Source organism: Xenopus laevis, chromosome 4L, assembly GCF_017654675.1.
Source record: "Xenopus laevis strain J_2021 chromosome 4L, Xenopus_laevis_v10.1, whole genome shotgun sequence".
Taxonomy (NCBI): domain Eukaryota; kingdom Metazoa; phylum Chordata; class Amphibia; order Anura; family Pipidae; genus Xenopus; species Xenopus laevis.
In genome coordinates, this window is record NC_054377.1 from 95497270 (window position 1) to 95517503 (window position 20234).

General features: G+C 38.7%; 1 protein-coding gene across 2 annotated transcripts in view; it reads right to left on the reverse strand.

The window, feature by feature from the left end:
• Positions 1-14119, reverse strand: part of abl2.L (ABL proto-oncogene 2, non-receptor tyrosine kinase L homeolog) — a 38635-nt gene extending 24516 nt beyond the window's left edge. The window contains 1 exon segment of one of the 2 annotated variants that reach the window (NM_001090930.1): positions 13688-14119. In NM_001090930.1, coding sequence (NP_001084399.1) covers positions 13688-13874 — 187 coding nt within the window. In that variant the 5' untranslated portion in view covers positions 13875-14119. 2 annotated transcript variants of the gene reach the window in all.
• Positions 14120-20234: the final 6115 nt, after the last annotated feature.

Genomic DNA, 20234 nt, shown 5'->3' on the forward strand with positions numbered 1-20234 from the left:
GCTGTGCAAAATAAAAAATGTTTCTAATATAGTTAGTTAGCCAAAAATGTAATATATAAAGGCTGGAGTGAACAGATGTCTAATAAAACAGCCAGAATCCAACTTCCTGCTTTTTATCTCTATAACTCTGAGCTAGTCAGCGACTTGAAGGGGGGCCACATGGTACATTTCTGTTCAGTGAGTTTGTAATTGATCCTCAGCATTCAGCTCAGATTCAAAAGCAACAGATATGAACCATGTGGCCCCCCCTCAAGTCTTGGATTGGTTACTGCCTGGTAGCCAGGGTAACCAGTCAGTGTAAACCAAGAGAGCTGAAAAGCAGGAAGTAGTGTCCTGACTGACTTGTTATACATCAAATCACTCCAGCCTTTATACATTACATTTTTGGCTAACTAACTATATTAGAAACATGTTTTATTTTGCACAGGGTATCTATTTACCCAGTTTTTATTTTTACACTGAACAATTCCTTTAAAGGGGTAGTTCACCTTTAAATTAGCTTTTAGTATATTATAGAGTGGCAAATTCTGAGCAACTTTTGAATTGGTCTTCATTTTTTTTTAATAGTTTTTGAATGATTTGCCTTTTTCTTCTGACTCTTTCCAGCTTTTAAATAGAATCACTGGCCCCATCTAAAAACAAATGCTTTGTAAGGCTACACATGTATTGTTATTGCTACTTTGTATTATGGATATTTCAATTCAGTCCCTCTCCTATTCTTATTCAAATCAGTACATGGTTGTTAGGGTAATTGGGACCCTAGCAACCAGATTGCTGAAACTACAAACTGGAGAACTGCTGAATATTGCTAAACTGCTAAACAACTCAAAACTCACAAATAATAAAAAATTAAAACCAATTGCAAAATTGTCTCACTCTCTACATCATACAAAATCTTAATTTAAAAATGAACTTTAATACATAACTTACAAGGTGGGGTGGGGGCAGTGCCTTTTCGTTTGGTTACAGTTTAGCCGGGGAATGGGTTTGCCCATTTAATATTTTGTAATAATTTTGTTCATTGCCAAGGCCTTTACTGGCTGTGTCTGAGCCAGCTGTTCACAAGCCTGTCGTGTGGGTGTGTTCCAGGGACAGCTGGGTTGCTTGTGTTGGACAAGTTGTATAAAATGATACACATGCAGGTTTTAAGGTCTGTGATACAAACCAGCTGTTGTCTAGCTTTTGGGTGTGTGTGTGTGTGTGTGTGTGTGTGTGTGTGTGTGTGTGTGTAAGGTTTCTAGATTTCTGGTAAGTGGGTGTACTACAGAGCTCAAAAATTAAAGTTACTGTCCCCTGCCTCACAAAAATGTAATTTTTAAAAAAAAAATATATATTCTATATCACTACAATCTCAAACAAAGCCATTGATTACAAGGGTATAGTAGCCAGTGTGCTGCAACAAAAATGATAAATACTGGAATACACTGTGACAATTCTTCCCCTAATGCTTTATGCTACATGAATTATGTTCAATGCAAATCTCTTCAATGCAGCAAATAGGATGGATGGGTACAAGTATTAATACACCAACAAAACAGCCATAGAATAAACCAAAATGGAAATACACGCAGAATGAGTCCAACAAGTAAGCTACACTGATGAACACAAAACTAAAGCAGAACTGTAACACAACCAAGAAAAATCAATACATAGAAGTGCAGGTCAGGAAAAACTCAACCTGCGCCCCAACCTAACCTACAAAATATTATTATATTATATATATTAAATTATTATACTACCATTGTAGGATATGTGGCCAACCTGTAACTCAGTACTCTGGATGCCTCTGGTTCCAAGACAGGGAATCTTTGGATACAGAAGAGCAGTGTACTTCCCAAGCTTGACCTGACCCAATCCTAACCCGAAATGGTTGGCCAAATTTCAAACTAAACCTGCTCAACAAGTGGTCAACCCGTACATCACGGAGAGATATTTTATATTTTGCAGCTGAATCTTTGAGCAGGTGCAACTCAATTTGGCAGATGCAGAGTATTCCTTTTTGCAGTGAAGAAGCTTGTTATTATACAATACTGGCTCTTTCCACCATGTTTCTACGAATCTACAACTCCTCATAGAATAGTGTTATTAACAATACTGTGGCATCTATTTGCATCTGTTTGGGGCCTGCTCATTTTGGGCTATAGGCCATACATCTCTCTCTCTCTGTATTCATGCAGCTCATGGTCATTGAATCACTTTTGATTTGGTGCATCTGTGGCCCCAGCGCTGGCCCTGGCTTTTTCTCTCTTACTGGCCACTTCAGAAACACTTTTAATGTAAACCTACGGTAAGTTGTAGGTAAACGAGTTGTACCGTATATACCCGAGTATAAGCCGAGTTTTACCCGAGTAGCTAAGATTGCAGTCACTTTTAATCATTCCTATACCAACAGTTCACGTGGGGAGAGACTGCAATATCCCACAATGCGGTTATATGAAAGAATAACTTTTTTAGGGGCCTATGTAGCACCCCAACTCAGCCAAAGTCCAGCTGAAGAATGTTGTCTATGAAGAAGTTAGCAGTCCGGTGAGTGGGGGCTGCAGGGTGCAGAGGGGGTGCGGAAGCCCTGGATCTAGCTCACTTGGGGCCCTCTGGGCTTTGCTCAGTCTGTTCCTCCATGATATGACCTGTGTGCCCATAGCTTTGCAGTTAGAAGAGGGAGAGTACAGGCCTCTCCCCGCAGCCTTATAATTTGCCTTTTGCAGATGTGGTGGCAGAAGACACGGGCAGAGGAAGAAGAGGAAAAGGATGGGGACCTGCTGATGCCCCGCTCTCCCGCTGCTGATACTCCACCAAAGACCGGTCAGTAGAATAGCCAGGGTGGATGGATGGTCGCCCTGACGCGTTTTCGTTCTAAACTAACAAATTTTTTTAAAACATTTTTTTGATGTTACTGGTCCTTTAAAAGATAAACGAAGTGAAGGTCTCAAATAAAAATCTTTAGAGGCTTTTTGTCCTGAGCAACCAGATGGCATTTTTAACTTTTACTTAAAAGGATGGGGGTGCTCTATCCATAAAACTCTTTTTACAAAAATAAAAATATTTATATGCGTTTTTCAACATACAACGTACAATAATGAAGGTGTTCAATGATTTTAAATGTATTTGTAAATACAGTTGCCATTTATCTCTGGTTCTGGTTCCAAAACAATGTAGCAAGACAGTTCTGCTGTCAGCTGGCTTCTGCTACCTTGTTTCACAACCAGCACAGACTATAAGCGACCAGTTAGATTCTGCTTAGTTTTAAAAATAACTTCATAACTACTAAATATTTGTAATTAATGTATATGGGAAAGTTGTTCATAGTTGCATTTACTTGCTGCTTGGACATTATTAATAAAGTTATTCATAAAATAAAAAAAGCTACAGTTGTTTAAATTCCGGCAATCAGAAGGAATGCAGAAACCTAAACCTTATTTATTAAAGGTAGAGTTGGTTTTTTTTTGGTATTTTTCAGTCAAAACTAAAATTCTCAGGTTAAAAAAAAAAAAAAAATACTAAAATTTTTCAAGATTTATTATACCCCAAAGCTGGAAAATGCTCAAATCTGAAAATACTTGAGCTAAAACCTGTCAAGGTCATGTAGAAGTCAATGGTAGAGGTCCTTTGTACCATTTGAAGATGCTTGCTGCCTTCATGATGTTTGGTTTTTTTGGTGGGTTTCACACAAAAACTCGATTAATTTGAGCGATTCTAGGTTTTTTTTCCCAGAAAACTCGATTAATTTGAGTTTTTGGGGTTTTCATTCAATTCACAGATTCAAGTTTTTTTGCCCATTCAGGTTTGTTCATAAATTAGCAACCATTTAAGTTGTGAGTTCAATAGTGGTATAAAAAAAATCTGACAAAGCTTTAAAATTCAACCTTTGATAAATACCCCCTTAGTTATGTATTTTCTGTATTTGGAACTTCAGATCTTTAAATATACTTTATAGTTATACCTGGGCCCGGGGTTATTCCAGTAAGCACCACGGGCTTCTTCTTTCTTCAAATTTCCCGGGGCAGGCGCATGCGCAGTTAAATGAAATAGCAGTGATAGGAGCACCAGCCCGGGTTTCAGGTAAGTCAATACAATCACTTGGGGGTACCTAACATTTGGCACCCCCAAGTACACAAAGACTTCCTTTAAGCCAGCAGCACGCAGGGGCACATCACTCCTGGCAAAGCATCAGAATTAATGAAGCAATGGAGTGTCTTGGCTGGAGAAGACTACCAATACACTATAAATGTACAAGAAGGAAGAGGGGAACATTTTAAGAAACGGATACCGCATGGAATTGCTATTACATTTACACATTACTTTGAAATCATTTAATATAAAAAGTTTTTAGAAGTACATTTTATTTCATTATACAAATAAAAACCCCTTTAATAGAGTGTGTGAGTGTAATATATGTTTGTATATTATGCATTATTAGGGTTAGTGTGTTCATTACTTTGTTAACCTGCCCTTTCCTTTACCCTTCTTTAATTTATAAAAAAAAAAAAAAAAAAGAGGTTTAGACTCCCTATGAAGTATAGGAATTCCTAGTGACCACAAATGTGATTGAAAGATCTATCTGTCAACATCACAGACAACAAAAGGATGGCTTTTCAAGTAACAAAATGTGATAAAACCTCTGTAAAATAGTGCCTTTGGCAAAGCTGGTCATAAAAGGCACTCCTTTTAAATAACGAAATGTGTATCCACTTCAAAGAGCACATTGGTAACTTTATAACTACTTATTGTCATTAACTTGACTGATTGGAACCTGCCAGGCATGCAATATCCCTGATGGCAAAACAGTAAAGGAATAGTAAAAATACATATTCAAAAGAAAGACTCCCAGGCCCACATGTTAACCATTTTGCAACCATTTTTATGCAATGTAAAAGTACTTATAGCATCTGTAACCTTCACTTTATCATTGAAAACCAACTGCATTTATTCAACAGTATAACAGCTTATTAAGTATTTGCTTAGAAATACTGACCAGCTTCAACGTGACCTATGAAACTAATGTTATCTGCTCCTTACCTCTGTACCAGCGGTACATACCAGTTTTGCCCAATTCAAAACAGGCATATACAAATGAAATACATATATCCTCTGCTCTACTGGTTCTGACTACTGAAACAATGCAGTAGAAGTCAGCTGATTAAAGGAAAACTATACCCCCCAAACAATGTAGGTCTCTATTAAAAGATACTGAGTAAAACAGCTCATATGTAAAACCCTGCTTCATGTAAATGAACCATTATCATAATAATATACTTTTCTAGTAGTATGTGCCATTGGGTAATCATAAATAGAAATTTGCCATTTTAAAAAATAAGGGCCGCCCCCTGAGATCGTAAGATTCACTGTGCACACATACAAACCACATGTAAGGTCACATGAGCCAATTAACAGACAGAGTTCTGCCTTTTGCTTCCTCACTTCTTCCTGTTACAGTTAGTGTTGTAGTATTTCTGGTCAGGTGATCTCTGAGGCAGCACAGATAGAGTCACAAAATGGTGGTTCAAGGCAAGAGATGTAAAAGGGCAATATTTATGTAAATATATATTCCAGTTTGGTAAGATTCTTTAATATGTCATTCAATTTGATATAAATTATCTGTTGCTTAAGTATTCATTTTGGGGGTATAGTTTTCCTTTAACAGGCCTAGAGAAGAGACTTCTGATACATGGTTTCAAGAGTCAGATCCAGAGAACAGAATGGGATAAACAAATAGTGCTTTTAACTGCAATTATATTTACATTTCAAAACATTTCATGAAAGTACAGTTTATTTCATTATGCAAAAAAAACTGTTTTGAGGCGAAGATTCCCATTAGTAATATTGCAATATAGTGGCCATATTTCATTTCCAGTGATACAATGTATTAAGCTGGCCATAGATACAAAGATCTGATCGTTCGAATCCTCGAGCGATCGGACTTCCCGACCTGCCACTAACCATTCAGATCAAGTAAAGTAGTAAAAGAACAGATCAGCCGATGTTCTGCCCAGGGGCGATCCTGGCCCCTCCACCACCTGACGCAGCAGCAGTTGCTGCTGCCCCCTCTCCCCCGGAAATTTGCTCTTAAAGTACCAGGAGCAGCATTTTTGCTGCCCCTAGTACCTAGTGGGGCGCTGCCGCCTGAGGCGACAGCCTCAACTTGCCTCATTGGCGAAGCACCCCAGGTTCTGCCCCACAGCAATCGTACGAAAGTTATGTCCGACAAAAGCTGGTGACAGTCTCCCACTGATAATCGTACGATAGGCAATACATGTAGAGATATTATCGACAGCCGGCAGCCGACAAATCTTTTAACCTGTCCGATCAGACGAAAAATGTCTGGACTCTCCACACACCGTTCAAAAATCCCCAGAATCCTCGATTCATACGATCGGATCTTTGCGTCTATGGCCAGCTTAAGATTTAAGTATATCATCTGTGATGTTACCTGTGTCTTCATTAATAAGATTTTTCATCAGCTTGAACTAGAACCCCAAGCTATGAAGAATGACAAGTTTATACAAAAATGTATGTATATTTACATAAAAGCTCCTCACGGAGTTCAACCAGGACTTGGCCCATAGGAAATGAACATCAGGTAAGTAGAAAGACTGACCCACTGTACAGAATTGTTACAGCAGTATGTCTGATTTCTGATTTACTACCCTACTATCGTTGCATCTATGGGAACCTCAGTAAGCAGGTTGGACAGTGACCTGCAATCCTACCACCAATTTTTGATTTCTGTTTAGATCAATTTATTTAGGGCACTGGCTGAGCCTGAACAGATGGACAAATTGGCCAATACATGACTGTAAAGGTGGTCATACATGCAGAGATCCTTGAGGTGGGAGATATCAGGCTCATCCCATCGAGAGCCCTAGGGCCCAACGATCTGATCACAATGAGGTAAATATGCATCAACAGACCAATGTGGTCCTTGTGCCATCTGGATGATTTTTTAGACCTGTCGGCTGACTGGCATCACAGTTGGCACATGTACGACTGGCTTTACCCTGCACATAATAATGATGAGTAGTGATTCTGGAGTGATACATGGATTCAGTTCATGTAAGGAAATGTGAGGAAACTGAATTCCTGAAAGCATTGAAGCTCTGAACTTTGAAAGGATATGAAAGCAAGAAAGCTATTTCCTTAAGGCTCAAGAAACAAAAATATCCCTCAGTCTAATACAATGAAGAAATAACACTATAGGAGTTATTTTCAGTGCCCATGGTAAAGGATAAGGTTAGAATTTATAGAGTGCTGTATATTCCAGAGCACCAGGATTGGGACAGTGAGTAAAATATAAATAAAAAGATGAGATGATTGCAAATCATTTAAATCCTATGTTGAATAGTACAAAATACCACATATCCGATGCTGAAACTAAGAATTGTTATTTTCTGAAAATATGCGCTCATTTTGAATTTGATGCCAAAAAGTTTTTTAAAAATTTGGCACAAAAACCTTAGAGGATTTTACCAATTGGCAACAGGTCAGTAAAATGATTGGGTATGAAAAAAGTGGATCCTATTGAGACTGGGTCGCTCAGAAGTAGAGAAAACCACTCAAATATTGCAACAATTTAAGAATAAAGGCACTTACAAGAACACATTGATAAATTTAGCGCTAGTTATGGTCATTAACTTGAAAGATTGAAATCCAACAGGCATGCAATATCCCTGAAAGCAAAACAGTAAAGGAATATTCAAATTATATATTCATTCTCCAGTTTTATCAAAGAGTCCCAGCCACATTTTACAACAAATTAAATGCAATAGAAAAGTCCTTATAGCATCATTTGTTTATATGCCAAAGCACAATCTGCACGCCTCTATAATGAGAGTCTGGCTGCTAAACTGACCTGCCTGCAGTCCAGACCTGTCAACCATTGAAAACATTTGGCACATTATGAAAGGAAAAATACTCAAAGAGCCACATCATTGAGCAGCTCAAATCTTTTATCAGGCAAGAAAGGGACAAGATTTAATTTTCAAAACCATAGAAATTGGTCTCCTCAGTTGCCAAATGGTTACAGATGCTGCTGGCATCATATTCCAAATGAGCATGTTTCAGTTTCATCATTTGATATGTTGTCTTTTGCAATTAAATACAGGGTTTAAATAATCGCAATCTCTTTTTATATATGTTTTATAAACAGTTTCCCAAATTTGTTGATTGTGTGTTGAATGCACACAATTCAGGAGTGAACTTTTTCCACATTCAAAACGTTACCCTCACATCCATTCACCCTCAGGCTGATCGATCAGATAGGGTATACAGTCAGCCACTTTGTTGGGATCAACAATGTTACATATATATCAGTGCAGCCTAGAACCCATACAGAACTTTTCCCAGTTAGGAAAGTTGTAGTCTAATGATTTCATGAAAAACATTCCGTAAAGGGGGAACTATCGTGAAAATTAAAATGTAATCTAAGCTTCAGCATACTGAATTAAGAAACTTTGTAAATACAATCAATTAAATATTTGGAGTTGTTTCTGAAATAATCAAGTTTATGTTCACGATCCCTCTCTCAGCATCTGTTTCTCTTCATTATGTCTTCTTGCAGCAGTTGGGTGTCAGATATTCATTGACAGTTAGATCCAATATATCTTATATGGGGGCTTCCTTTCCTAGCAGATCTATTAGAGCTCACTCAAATAACTGATTCCAGTATAAACAAAATCTAACAAAATAACTGCCTTTTGCAAAAATTCTGCATGTAGAGTGACAGGTTATCTGGTGATTTTAATAAAATGAGCGATAGTTCCCCTTTAACAATAACATTTTAAAAAAAGTGTTTTAAAGTAATACAAATATAATGCAGTGTTGCCCTGCACTGGTAAATCTGCTGTGTTTGCTTCAGAAACACTACTATATAAATAAGCTGCTGTGTAGCAAACTGGTCTGGGACATTGGATAGCCTTAATGAGTTTCAGGGGTACTTGAATAATGTACATTCCACCATGAAGTTTACCCTTGAGGTCAGTCGCACTGAGTTGCTCTTCCTAGATGTCAATATTATTTATACAGGGCAAAGGTTTCTTACTTCAGTTTACACCAAGCCCACAGATAGAAACAATCTTCTAAGACCCACATCATACCACCCATAGATTTATTTAAAGGCCTGCCCCAAAGTCAGTTGCTACGTGTTAGACGCACACCAGTAATGTTATTTATTGTATGAAATGTCCTTGTTGTTTGGCCTACGTGGGCCAAACAAACGTCTAGACCTATAAAAACCAGACTGAACGAGCACAAATCCACAATCATTACCAACCTCCAGTGCCCTCCCCAGCGCCTACTGTCACCAAGGAGGCTTATAAAGATAAAGAGAGAGTTAAAACAAAACATTTTTTCACACACGGGCACAGAGTGGCACAACTCCGCTGGCAGGTGTAAGAAAGAGTTAGCAGCAAACAGGGCCAGGATACAAAAATACTTCTGTTACAGAGGGAATGTTACTGGATCTGGTTGTTACAGACCAGATCCCCCAAGGGTCTTAACGAGGAGTACAAAGTCTTGCTTTTTATGAAACAATATAACAATTTAAGCATTTGCTAATGTTATTCCTCTTCCTTTCAGATCATTCCTCCATCGCTGGGCACCAGGATACTTAATTTCTTTTGGGTTTGTGTGGAGTGTGGCTTCTCCAAATCTTGCTTAGCAAAGTGGGCAGCCATTCAAAGGAGAAAAGGCTCAGGTTACACAACAGATAGCAGATAAGCTCTGTAGAACATAATGGTGTTATCTGTTATCCACTATTTATCCTGTGCCATATAGCCTTTTTTCAATTTCCGCCATTGTTACACAGCAGCTTGTTTATATGAACTATAGCAGTGTTTCTGAAGCAAACAGATCAGTTTTACCAGTGCAGGGCAACAGTACTTCATATTTTCATTACTTTAAAACACTTTCATTTTTTGGAGTTACTGTTCCTTTAAAGGAGAAACCCCCTTTCTTTATACTCAAGGATGTGCTGCAGGGTAACATTTTAGTCCATGATAAAGAAGCCTGGGAAAGGTAAGTATAATGGAGATGCACCATTAGTTTTTTTCCTAAAAGGAGCACTGGTCAGGGGAAAAATAGATTCTGTATTCACAGGGGGTAAATACTCTAAGTTTATCTCAACTTCCTTGTCCATTAAAAAGGTCAGACATACTGTAGGCCAGCATTTGGGCAATCAGATCATGTAATCTTCTCCCATTACTCCAGCACACATTCTCCTCTTGCTGCCACAGAGAGTATACAGCTGTGTAAACAGAGATGAGGAAGGTACAAAGACAAGAGAGGTTAGAATGTTGACCCAAAAAAAAGGGGTCTCTGTACTACTCCTAAATCAGATTTCGCAGCTGTGTGCTCAGCATTTATTCATAGAATAGAACCAGTATTCCTCAGTGCTGTACAACAAATAGGTGTATACATCAAAACTTGCATACAAACATATGATGGATACCTGATACAAGAGGTAAAGAGCCCTGCCCAGAACAGTTTACAATCTAAAAGCAGAAAAGGGCTATAAGTCACAAGGTGGGATGTCAGTACAGGTAAGTAATGGGTGAAATGAATGTGGTTAAAGATACATACTAATGACAGTGCCTTGATTTTTTGGTCACGGATAGAGAAACATTTCTATAAAAAAAAAGTCTTGAATGTGCCATTAGCACTCCAGTCTGTCCTAAAGACTATGATTAGCTGTTATTTATCTCTTAGGGTAGGACTACACTGACGTTTTCAGCGCGATCCGACGTGCTGCGACAAATCGCAAATAGGTAAGTGAATTCATTGTCGGATGAAGTTGCAGCACGCTGCGTCTACATCTGACAGTTGTGTCGGATTAACGTTACGACTTCATCTGACATTTCTATCTTACCTTATTTCCGTCGCATGCGTTTTGTCTCAGCGCGGCCGGATCGCACCGAAAACATCCGTGTAGTCCAACCCTAATTTGGCTAATAGTGGTTACACAAAAGACAAGTTAGTGAATATTTTACCAACAATTCTTCAGATGGGTTGAATGGCGGCGTGTCTGGTCCAGTAATCAACTCACGGCATAATGCAAGTGCCAATTTCATTCTCACAATCTGTTTCATCTTGCGTAATCAGCTCTGGTGCAATCACACCTAAGGTTATCAAGCCATTTAATCCTTTTGAGGAGGCACCACCATATGCACAGACAAATATACATTTTGGTCAAAAATTAACCCACTTGTATAAAACAAAAATGTATGCATTTGGACATCTTAAATGACTGTAAAAAAATTAACTGAAATGCATTTTTAAAAAGAGCAAATGGATTTTTTTATATTTAATTTTGAAATCTGACATGGGGCTAGACATAGTCAGTTTCCCAGGTGCCCCATGTCATGTGATTTGTGCTTTGATAAACTTCAATCACACTAATATCACCCCCTACTTCCAACCCCCAGCAGGCTAACAAATGAACAATGGGAAGGTAACCAGATAACAGCTACCTAACACAAGATAACAGCTGCCTGGTAGAACAGCACTCAATAGTAAAAATCCAGGTGCCACTGTGACACCTTCAGTTACATTGAGTAGGAAAGATGGCTGCCTACACACCAATATTACAAGTAAAAACAAACACACTTGTTGGTTCAGGAATGACAGTTTACATGGTAGAGTGAATTATTTGCAGTGTAAACAGTGTCATTTAGAAATAAAAATGACACCATAAAATCCATGACAGAATCCCTTTAAGGTATGAAGTTCCAAATTATGAAAATATCTGTTACCTGGAAACCCCCAGGTCCCAAGCATTTATTATTGTGTTGTACCATCTGATTAATCAAAGGACTGTTTAAATGCACAGCACTGTAGTACAGACAGCACTAAGAGTAGTTCTTAGCAGTAACTTACAGAATATCAGATACTTTTTGATACTCTACAGGAGTTTCCCCTTTAAAAAACAGGAAACAGGATGTCATTGCTTAAAATGAAAATAACATCAAAATGGAGTTAGAAAGGATTTCGGGTTGGATAGCTGCAAAACACACTATGTCCATAAGTCCCAATGGTACATATATGGGATTCCTAAATACTCAGCAGTGACTTGCAGACTGGCATCAGTATTTGAACAAAACGTCAACCGTGATAGCTTAAATTTAAAGGCACCTCTCAAATGTTGATATTATGTCTACCAGTGAATAAATGATGTCTTTGTGTGGTTTACAATGATTTAAAAATATTTCTATACCCTTTAATATTAACCTACAGTGGAGCCAATTCCTTATTCTTATTGGTGGCCAGAGGTTCCCTTAAGATTGATGGGATATATAGGTCTTTTAGATTAGAAATGCCCCCTACGGGAGAACCTTGGCTATCAAGACTTCTGTGTGCAGGCAGATGCTATCCATTATCCTAAATGCGAATCACACTTTGGTTATATGTGGACACTTGGGGATTTTTCATGAACTCTGATTTGAAACCCAATTTAAGTTCACGTGATCCTCTCTAACCAACAAGAAAGCATGCAATAGCCAGTGTGTTTAAATGGGAATGAGGATGTCATATTGCCCACTGTATGTTCCCCCAACCTTTATTTCTAGTTTTGAACCAAAAAGTACAGTAGTCTGTGGTACTAGCGTCAACTTTAAATGCTTCGCTTCTGCAGCTAAAGCGATAGACATATACATGCCTCTTACCATCCTTTGTGTCACTCAGCTCTCAAATGTTCAGCCTTCATATTGGGATAGCTAGTTAGTCTAGGATTCTAAAGCTTGGAGGTATTGTTTACATCAGAATAACAATACTGTCCTAGCCATGCACTGGCCCTTTCCCTGTGGCAATTTATGTCAAGGCTTTACCTTTATGATAATCTTTGGCATAAGAATTTTTCTGCTATGAAAACCCTTTACGTGCTCCTTTACACAGGGCCTGCCAGTTGCATGTACCTTTTTATGAAGTACAAAGGATCATAAAGATCATGACTGTTCAAGCTAAAGGTCCATGGACTGGATATGGCCTTCCAGAACATTGTTATGCCTGTAGTCTGTTTAAGGCCTCTACAGACTGTACATCACAATTTTTATATAATCGGTCATTTAAATGTGTAGTGATATCAAATAATATGAACAGATCACTACATGTAGACAATTTAACAGCATTGACAAGTTGACCATACACCACATCAACACTAGAAATCTGCTCCTCGACCACAAAACCGAATAGGAGAGCTGTCAAAAAGCCTCATATACATGATCAACAAAATGCAGACCTGGTCTTAAAGGACCAACAGCAGTTGATATTGTCCCACGTATGGTCAGTTCTAGATTATATGACAACAATGCTATGAAATGGTGTCTGTGGAAGCCGTGTAACTCTAGAAATGCTTGCAGTGACTGTATTTTAGGCCAGCATATCCAATATTACATGTCCATATGATCGCTAGTCCTGTGTTAAGTAAAGGGGACCTGAATATATGTTAGGTGCCTGTGATTTGTGAGATTTTGCTCAGTCTTAATCTATATTGCTAAAAAGTCAATGGACTACAATTGGTATTTCCCACAAGATATCTACATTGGCACATTGGTAGGATATATGATGTCCAAGACTAGGCATGTGACTGATGTGGGCTGTGGATGGACTACAACTCCCAGCATCCCTGTGAGATAATTGTGTTGTTTACAAAGAGCTGGAGGGGGCGCAGGCTTGACATCCCCGCCCAGACGACACAACATACCGTGCTGTGTAAAAATGTTAAATCCAGCCTCTGGGTTGTTTCTGCCGGTCGCTTCTCTCCTTCGGCCGCCGGTTCCTGCTATACTTCCCACGTGGCTGCTTGGCTTAGTCCCGCTGCTTCTTCCGCTTCTGTGCGGCTGTTGAGCACCAGGTGCTTCACCTCCGACGCGGCCTACCTGCTGGCCCATCACCGGCCTTTAGTAAGCTGCCTCCCCACCACTGCAGCCGCCCCCACCGGGATGGCCCAAGGCAGGCTGGTCACATCCCTCTCGTTACTAACAGGTTTATGTCCGGTTTCCCCAAGTCAGGAAAGATGTCCCCCCTCTCCGACTCGACCAAAATAATGATGTTCCCAGTCACAGCCGGGCTGCGGCTTAGGAATCCACAGTCACAAGCTCTGGCTCCGCGCCTCAGCCGCAGCCCAGGCCGCCGCCATCTTAATCAGCGAGAATTTGCAGAAATTAGGCAGTGCGCCTCCTGGGTCCCATGACGAAAATCTACAGCGCCCACTTCAGTTGATTCTAGCAACGCCCAATAAAATCATGGCGGCGTCAACAAACCGGGTCCTGTCCTGTGGATTTAGTGAAATTAGTTTACTAGGGCTTGGAGGAGCACAAAACGCCTTTCCTCAAATATTTGCCCTTGGAAAAGGCCCCTAATGCACTATCCTCTAATGGGGAAACTTTATAATAATTGTTTTAATTGATTTATACGTGTCTAACGCCAGTATGTACCACAAGAATAGGAACAAACACCATAAACAACATACTTTTTTACTGCCTTTTCGTTATACTTTGTAATATGTTATTAGACACAGTGCTAGTCATAGTAACAAATAATAGCCCTAAATAAACACAACCACAGTGTTTTTTGCTATTGAGAAGTGCTCTCCTCATTCTGTAATTTATTAACAAATAATAACTGTTTAAACGCGTAAAGGAATGTCTCCATTTTTTTTGGGGGAATATTTATTAATTAAAAAACGTTTTTATGTAGGTTACATCTTACCACACTGCAATGGACATGTTTCCCATAGCGTTTCTTGTTCTAGATGGAACCTAAATAAGTATGTGAATGGTCTTTGTCTTCTCTTCTCCATATTCCCTAGGTTACATAGTTGCAAGAAGTGTCTTTGATCACACTCATTATAATTATTGAACGACTACTCTTGGGAGAAGGTTTGCCACCTTTTCTGGAAAAAAAATACCGGCCTACTTAGGAGCAAACTGACCCTAATTGCTCCTGGTCTGGCCTTTGGTACCCAGTGGGACCTCATATCAGTGTGGCAGTGCTGCTGGTCTTTTTTGTGCATTATTTAATTGAAAGTAATCACCGTCTAGAATCTCTGTAGTGCCCAATATAACATTTCTGCCTATCATGGCATGTCTGACACTTCTCCAGATTTCCATCAACCATTCTAACATATTTACAGTCTATTAGTTGATTTCTGGATTGCAGACTAAAGTTCTACTAGCAATAACAAAATATGTTGTAAACCAACCCAGATGTATTTTAAAGGGATTCTGTCACTGGAAAAGTTTTTTGTTTTCAAAATGCATCAGTTAATAGTGCTAGTCCAGCAAAATTCTGCATTGAAATCTGTTTTTTTTGAAAATCAGACAGATTTTTTTATATTTCATTTTGAAATCTGACATGGGGCTAGACATATTATTAGTTTCCCAAGCAGTGAACTCAGTCAAGTGACTTGTGCTCTGATAAACTTCACCATTTACTGCTGCACTGCAAGTTGGAGTGCTGTCACCCCTCGCCCTCCAACCCCCCCCCCCCCCCCCGCAGCCCATCAGCAGAACAATGGGAAGGTAACTTGCTCCCTAACACAAGGTAACAGCTCCTTGGTCCATATGAGAATAGCACTCACTAGTGAAGTCCCACTGTGACTCCTTCGGTTACATTGAGTAGAAGAAACATAGCTTATCTGAAAGCAGTTCCATGCTGAAGTGCTAGCTCTTTCTGAAAGCACATGATCAGGCAAAATGACTTGAGATAGCTGCCTACACACCAATATTACAACTAAAAAAATACCCTTGTTGGTTCAGCAATAACATTTTATATGGTAGAGTGAATTATTTTCAGTGTAAACAATGTAATGTAGAAAATAAAAATAAAACCATAAAAATCATGACAGAATCCCTTTACACCAATAGTTGGAGTAAAATACTTTTGTTTCAAGAGAGAGCAACTAGTGTTATAAACTAGTAATTTCAAATGTGTCACTTTCAAAAAATCTTTTTAGATAATTTGTGTACCACCAATCTATGCACCATCTAGTATGGACAGCAGAGGGACTTCAAGCATCCATCACTTCATAAGGAAAGAAGGCCTTGCCATCTCCAGTTCCATGACCTCTATACACAGCCGCTATCAAAAATCACGGGCCCGTACAACAACATTTTCTGGGCCCGTAGTCCCCTCCCAGCCCTGCCCCAAAGCCCCACCCCAGATCCCGCCCACCTCACACCTCAGTAAAAAGGCCACACAAATATCAGCGCTAAAAAAAGTATATCCCCTCTACACACAAGTTATAAAAAGCCATTCGTGGTCAGGACCCCCTACAAGTTAAAAAACAATATTGGTGGCTTGGGACCCCTTCAAGTTAAAAACATTGGTGACCAGGGTCTCCCATAAAAGTTAAAAAAAATACTGGTGGCCAGGGTTTTAGAACATTTTTCTAAAAAAGACTATTTGTGTCCATTAGAACCTCTTCTTCAGGTCTCTTCACCAACTTTCGGTAGCTTCTCCTCTTCTTCAAATCTATTTGGCAGTTTTGGGTCCAATCGGCAGCTTCCGGGTCCAATTGACGGCTTTTGGCTCTTTTCGCAGTTTTCAACTTCAATCTGTGGCACCAGGCCAGGTACAGTTGTGCCCCCCTGATGGAGGCCCTCTGTATAAAAACACTCAGCCTTCAGTCTTGTATTCTTATATGGTCATGGAACTCCACAGTAACATATACTATCCTTATATTTTACAATAGGGGGTACTTTATACACTATATTATGGATATCAATCAGTTCAGAAATTAGGCAGGTTTTAAAATAACATCTGCCGATTCACCATGTCTGCCAGTGCATTGGCAGATAAGGAAGTGAACAGGAGCTGCAGCTCTTTGCAAGAATGATCAGAACAATAAAAGGCAGCCATACTTTGCGTGGTTCATCGTACACTCTCGTCCGTTGGGCTCATGGACTCTTTGGTCAGAGAGAGTGCTAATGGGCCCATGTATGGCCACCTTTACTCTTTTTATTTATTTGCTAGCTTATTTGCCTCAGAACATGGTTTTAGTTAGGATCCATGACAACTTCAAAAAGAATTAATTTTACCTTTTACTTACATTGTCCCAACACATTGCAGCAATCAAATCGTTATTTTCCATTTACTATTCTTTATGAAGCAAAATTAAACATTTAACTTGCATGTTTTCCCTTCAGCAACCAAGGCCAGTGTGTGAAAAATAGTGAAACACTGAATAATAACCACAAATTGATGTGTGTTGTGATGCAGGGACATGCACAAACACACAAGGCTGCTGTGGAACAATACTGAAACTGCTAGTCTGTGTTTTCTCCTTATATGGTTCTTTAGTTTCTGCTTTCCACAAGGCAATGCAGTAGAAATGCAGCATTTCTGTTCTCAGCATCTAGAAAACCAGCAACATTTTGAAAGACCAAATGGTGGAAGCATGTAATACTATTTTTAAACACAATTATTAATTAATAATATAAGTGAGTGGGTGAATTTCACACATAAATTATTTTAAAATAGATGCTTTTTGTACCTACAAAAGCAAGCCACAAATCAAGCACAAGTACAGATGGCATTCTGCTAGAAACTGAACATTTCTACTTGAAAATGCAATTTTGTTGAGAATTAGCTATGTCAAGCACACATGAAAAACTGTCCTTTAGGTGTTCAGGGAACTCGTTTGACCATTGAAGAATGTATATTATGATACATTACAGTTGCCTGTAAGAATGTCAAGCATCTGTTGTACAAAGCTAACAAGTTTAATTTTTTAACCACCTTTAAAATATATTAATGTTTATCATATGTTAAAATTTTGTGATATAGCCATTAATCTTGACTTAACGTTGACCACTTTTTTAAGCCAACATTTTGCAGGCTTACCCCATAGCTCACAACAAGATTCATTTAAGAATTGCAATTTTATCATCATGCTTTAGTTATAGGACATCAAACAATCATTCAGACCCTATATTACTCTAAAGTCTTAAAGGGGCAGTATACACTTTTCCAACACTAATGCAATGAATAAGGCATTGACATACTCTTTGGAGTTTATGCATTTAAAAGAACTAAGTTTGCCCAGGTGCAGTAACCTATAGCAAGCACTTAGCATGCAGCATTTATTGATCACCTGTCTAAAAGCAAAGATGGCATTGGTTTCTATAGGTTATTGCACCTGGGCAAACATAGTTTATTACAAATTGGGGTTAGCCTTCAGTTATACATATATTTCTTGTTTTTTCTTGCACTCAACAAGGTAGTGTTTGAATGAACACAACAAAGCACATACTAGTCCACTTATAAGCCAACCCCTTCCTCCCTCAGCTGTGGCCTGTTAGTCTTTTAGATAAGAACCAGCTTATTATCAGGAAGACCTCTCAGTGGATGCTGATTTGTTTTGATTGTGTACAGAAGAAAAGGAAGTAGAATGTTACTTTACTCACAAGGAATAAAGAACATACACACAGTATTTCTTAATTAATATTTGCTGCCAAAAAAAATATGTCTAGCATAAGCCCTATTAATTGGAGTATACTGCTCATTTAATAAAGGAATACGATGGTGAAATCACTGCAGACGTGGAGGGGCAAAAGTAAGAAACCCCGCAATGATTGCATTCACTTAGCTAATACCCCTGGCTGGTGCTCCTGTTTGCATACAACAGCACCGGCTCAGGGTTCTTCTCAGTGATCACCATTGAGAGATCCTCTTCTGAAACTTTTATAATGTTTTTAAAGTTTGAGTACTCTTTATGCTGTTGACTCTAGGGTTTTCACTAAGTATTGCACTGGCCCAGCTATTAAAATTATACTTTATGCCAATGTATAATGTGTAACAAACATAACATGAAGGCTTGTGGTTTTTTTACAGAAATTGGGACAACCCTAATCGCCTCAATATTCGTTGACATTTTTACATCAAAATAGCCCTATATTTTTTTGAGTAGGAGCTTTAGGGGCAGTTCATGAATATGTATTATGTACAGAAGAGCTCACAACAGACAGAAAGTAGAATTCCTTCAAACAAAAACATTTGATGTGCATGGCATAAATAAATAAGCAGTGGGCCAGGTTAAATAAATAATGTCCTTGATACCAAAACTCAAAAAGTTTTTGAAAGGTTTTTGAAAGAGTTACATTTTTGTTTAATACAGTATGCTGACAAAACATTGTTCGTATGATTTGTTACATTCATTGGGGCAGAGTTGTTATGCTATTCTTCTGCACAGACCTTGTATTCCGCTTGTACCCCTGTCGATGCATGAGACAATAAAAGTCTATTTACACTGCAATGGATCTAAAAGTCACCTGGTAAAAGCTAAACAGACTGAGACATGCCACCTAGTGGGAACAGTCTGCATTGCTTTTCTCATGGGTGGTTTCTCATATGTATGTGCTTTTCTCAGTCTACTGAATATGCCATACACTGGAAAATATGTGTTCTACTCTCTGTACTCTTACTACATTATTTCTTAATAGCCATTTTCTTCTTGAGAAGGATTTATATTATGGCTTAAATCTGACCATGCACAAGATCAGATCATAATAGCAATCTATACATATCTGCTATGGGAGGACTGCACTAATAGGCCAATGTTGTCCTTACATGATCTTTAAAGATGTCCAACATTTTTGGCAAGTTTCTGCACTCTCTGTTCCAATAAAGAACCACCTTCATCTGGAGGTTGTCAATAGCTAAAACTGGACCAGGAATGGCCAGCTTAAGAGACAAATTCATACCGGATGATGCTGAACAACAAAGCTGTTGGGGCTGTTCAGCTAAAGGGTTGCAGGTTGGACATCCCTGTTATGACAATACTCAGTTTTGAGGTGCACACTACAGAGCAATGTTTTTAATTCTCAGGTTTACTGTGATGTGTTTTAATAGATACACATACATAACAAAGTTGCACTTTGTATTTTGGGTAAATTGCAATTTTTGGTAGTTGTATTATTAATCATGTGCTTTGCGTCCCACAGAAGAAAATCAACATAAAAATTTTGTTATTATAATTACATCAAAAACATATCGTAATTTTTTATTCCTAAAAAGGGGTAGTTCACTTAACTTTTAGTATGATGTAGACCAGGAGTCCCCAACCTATTATACATGTGTAAATGTAAAAAGAGTTGGGGAGCAACACAAGCCTGAAAAAAGTTCCTGGGAGTACCAAATTAAGCATATGATTGGCTATTTGGTAGCAGCCAATGTGGACTGGCACTCTAAAGGAAGTTCTGTTTGGCAGTATACCTGGGTTTTATGCAACCAAAACTTGCCTCCAAGTC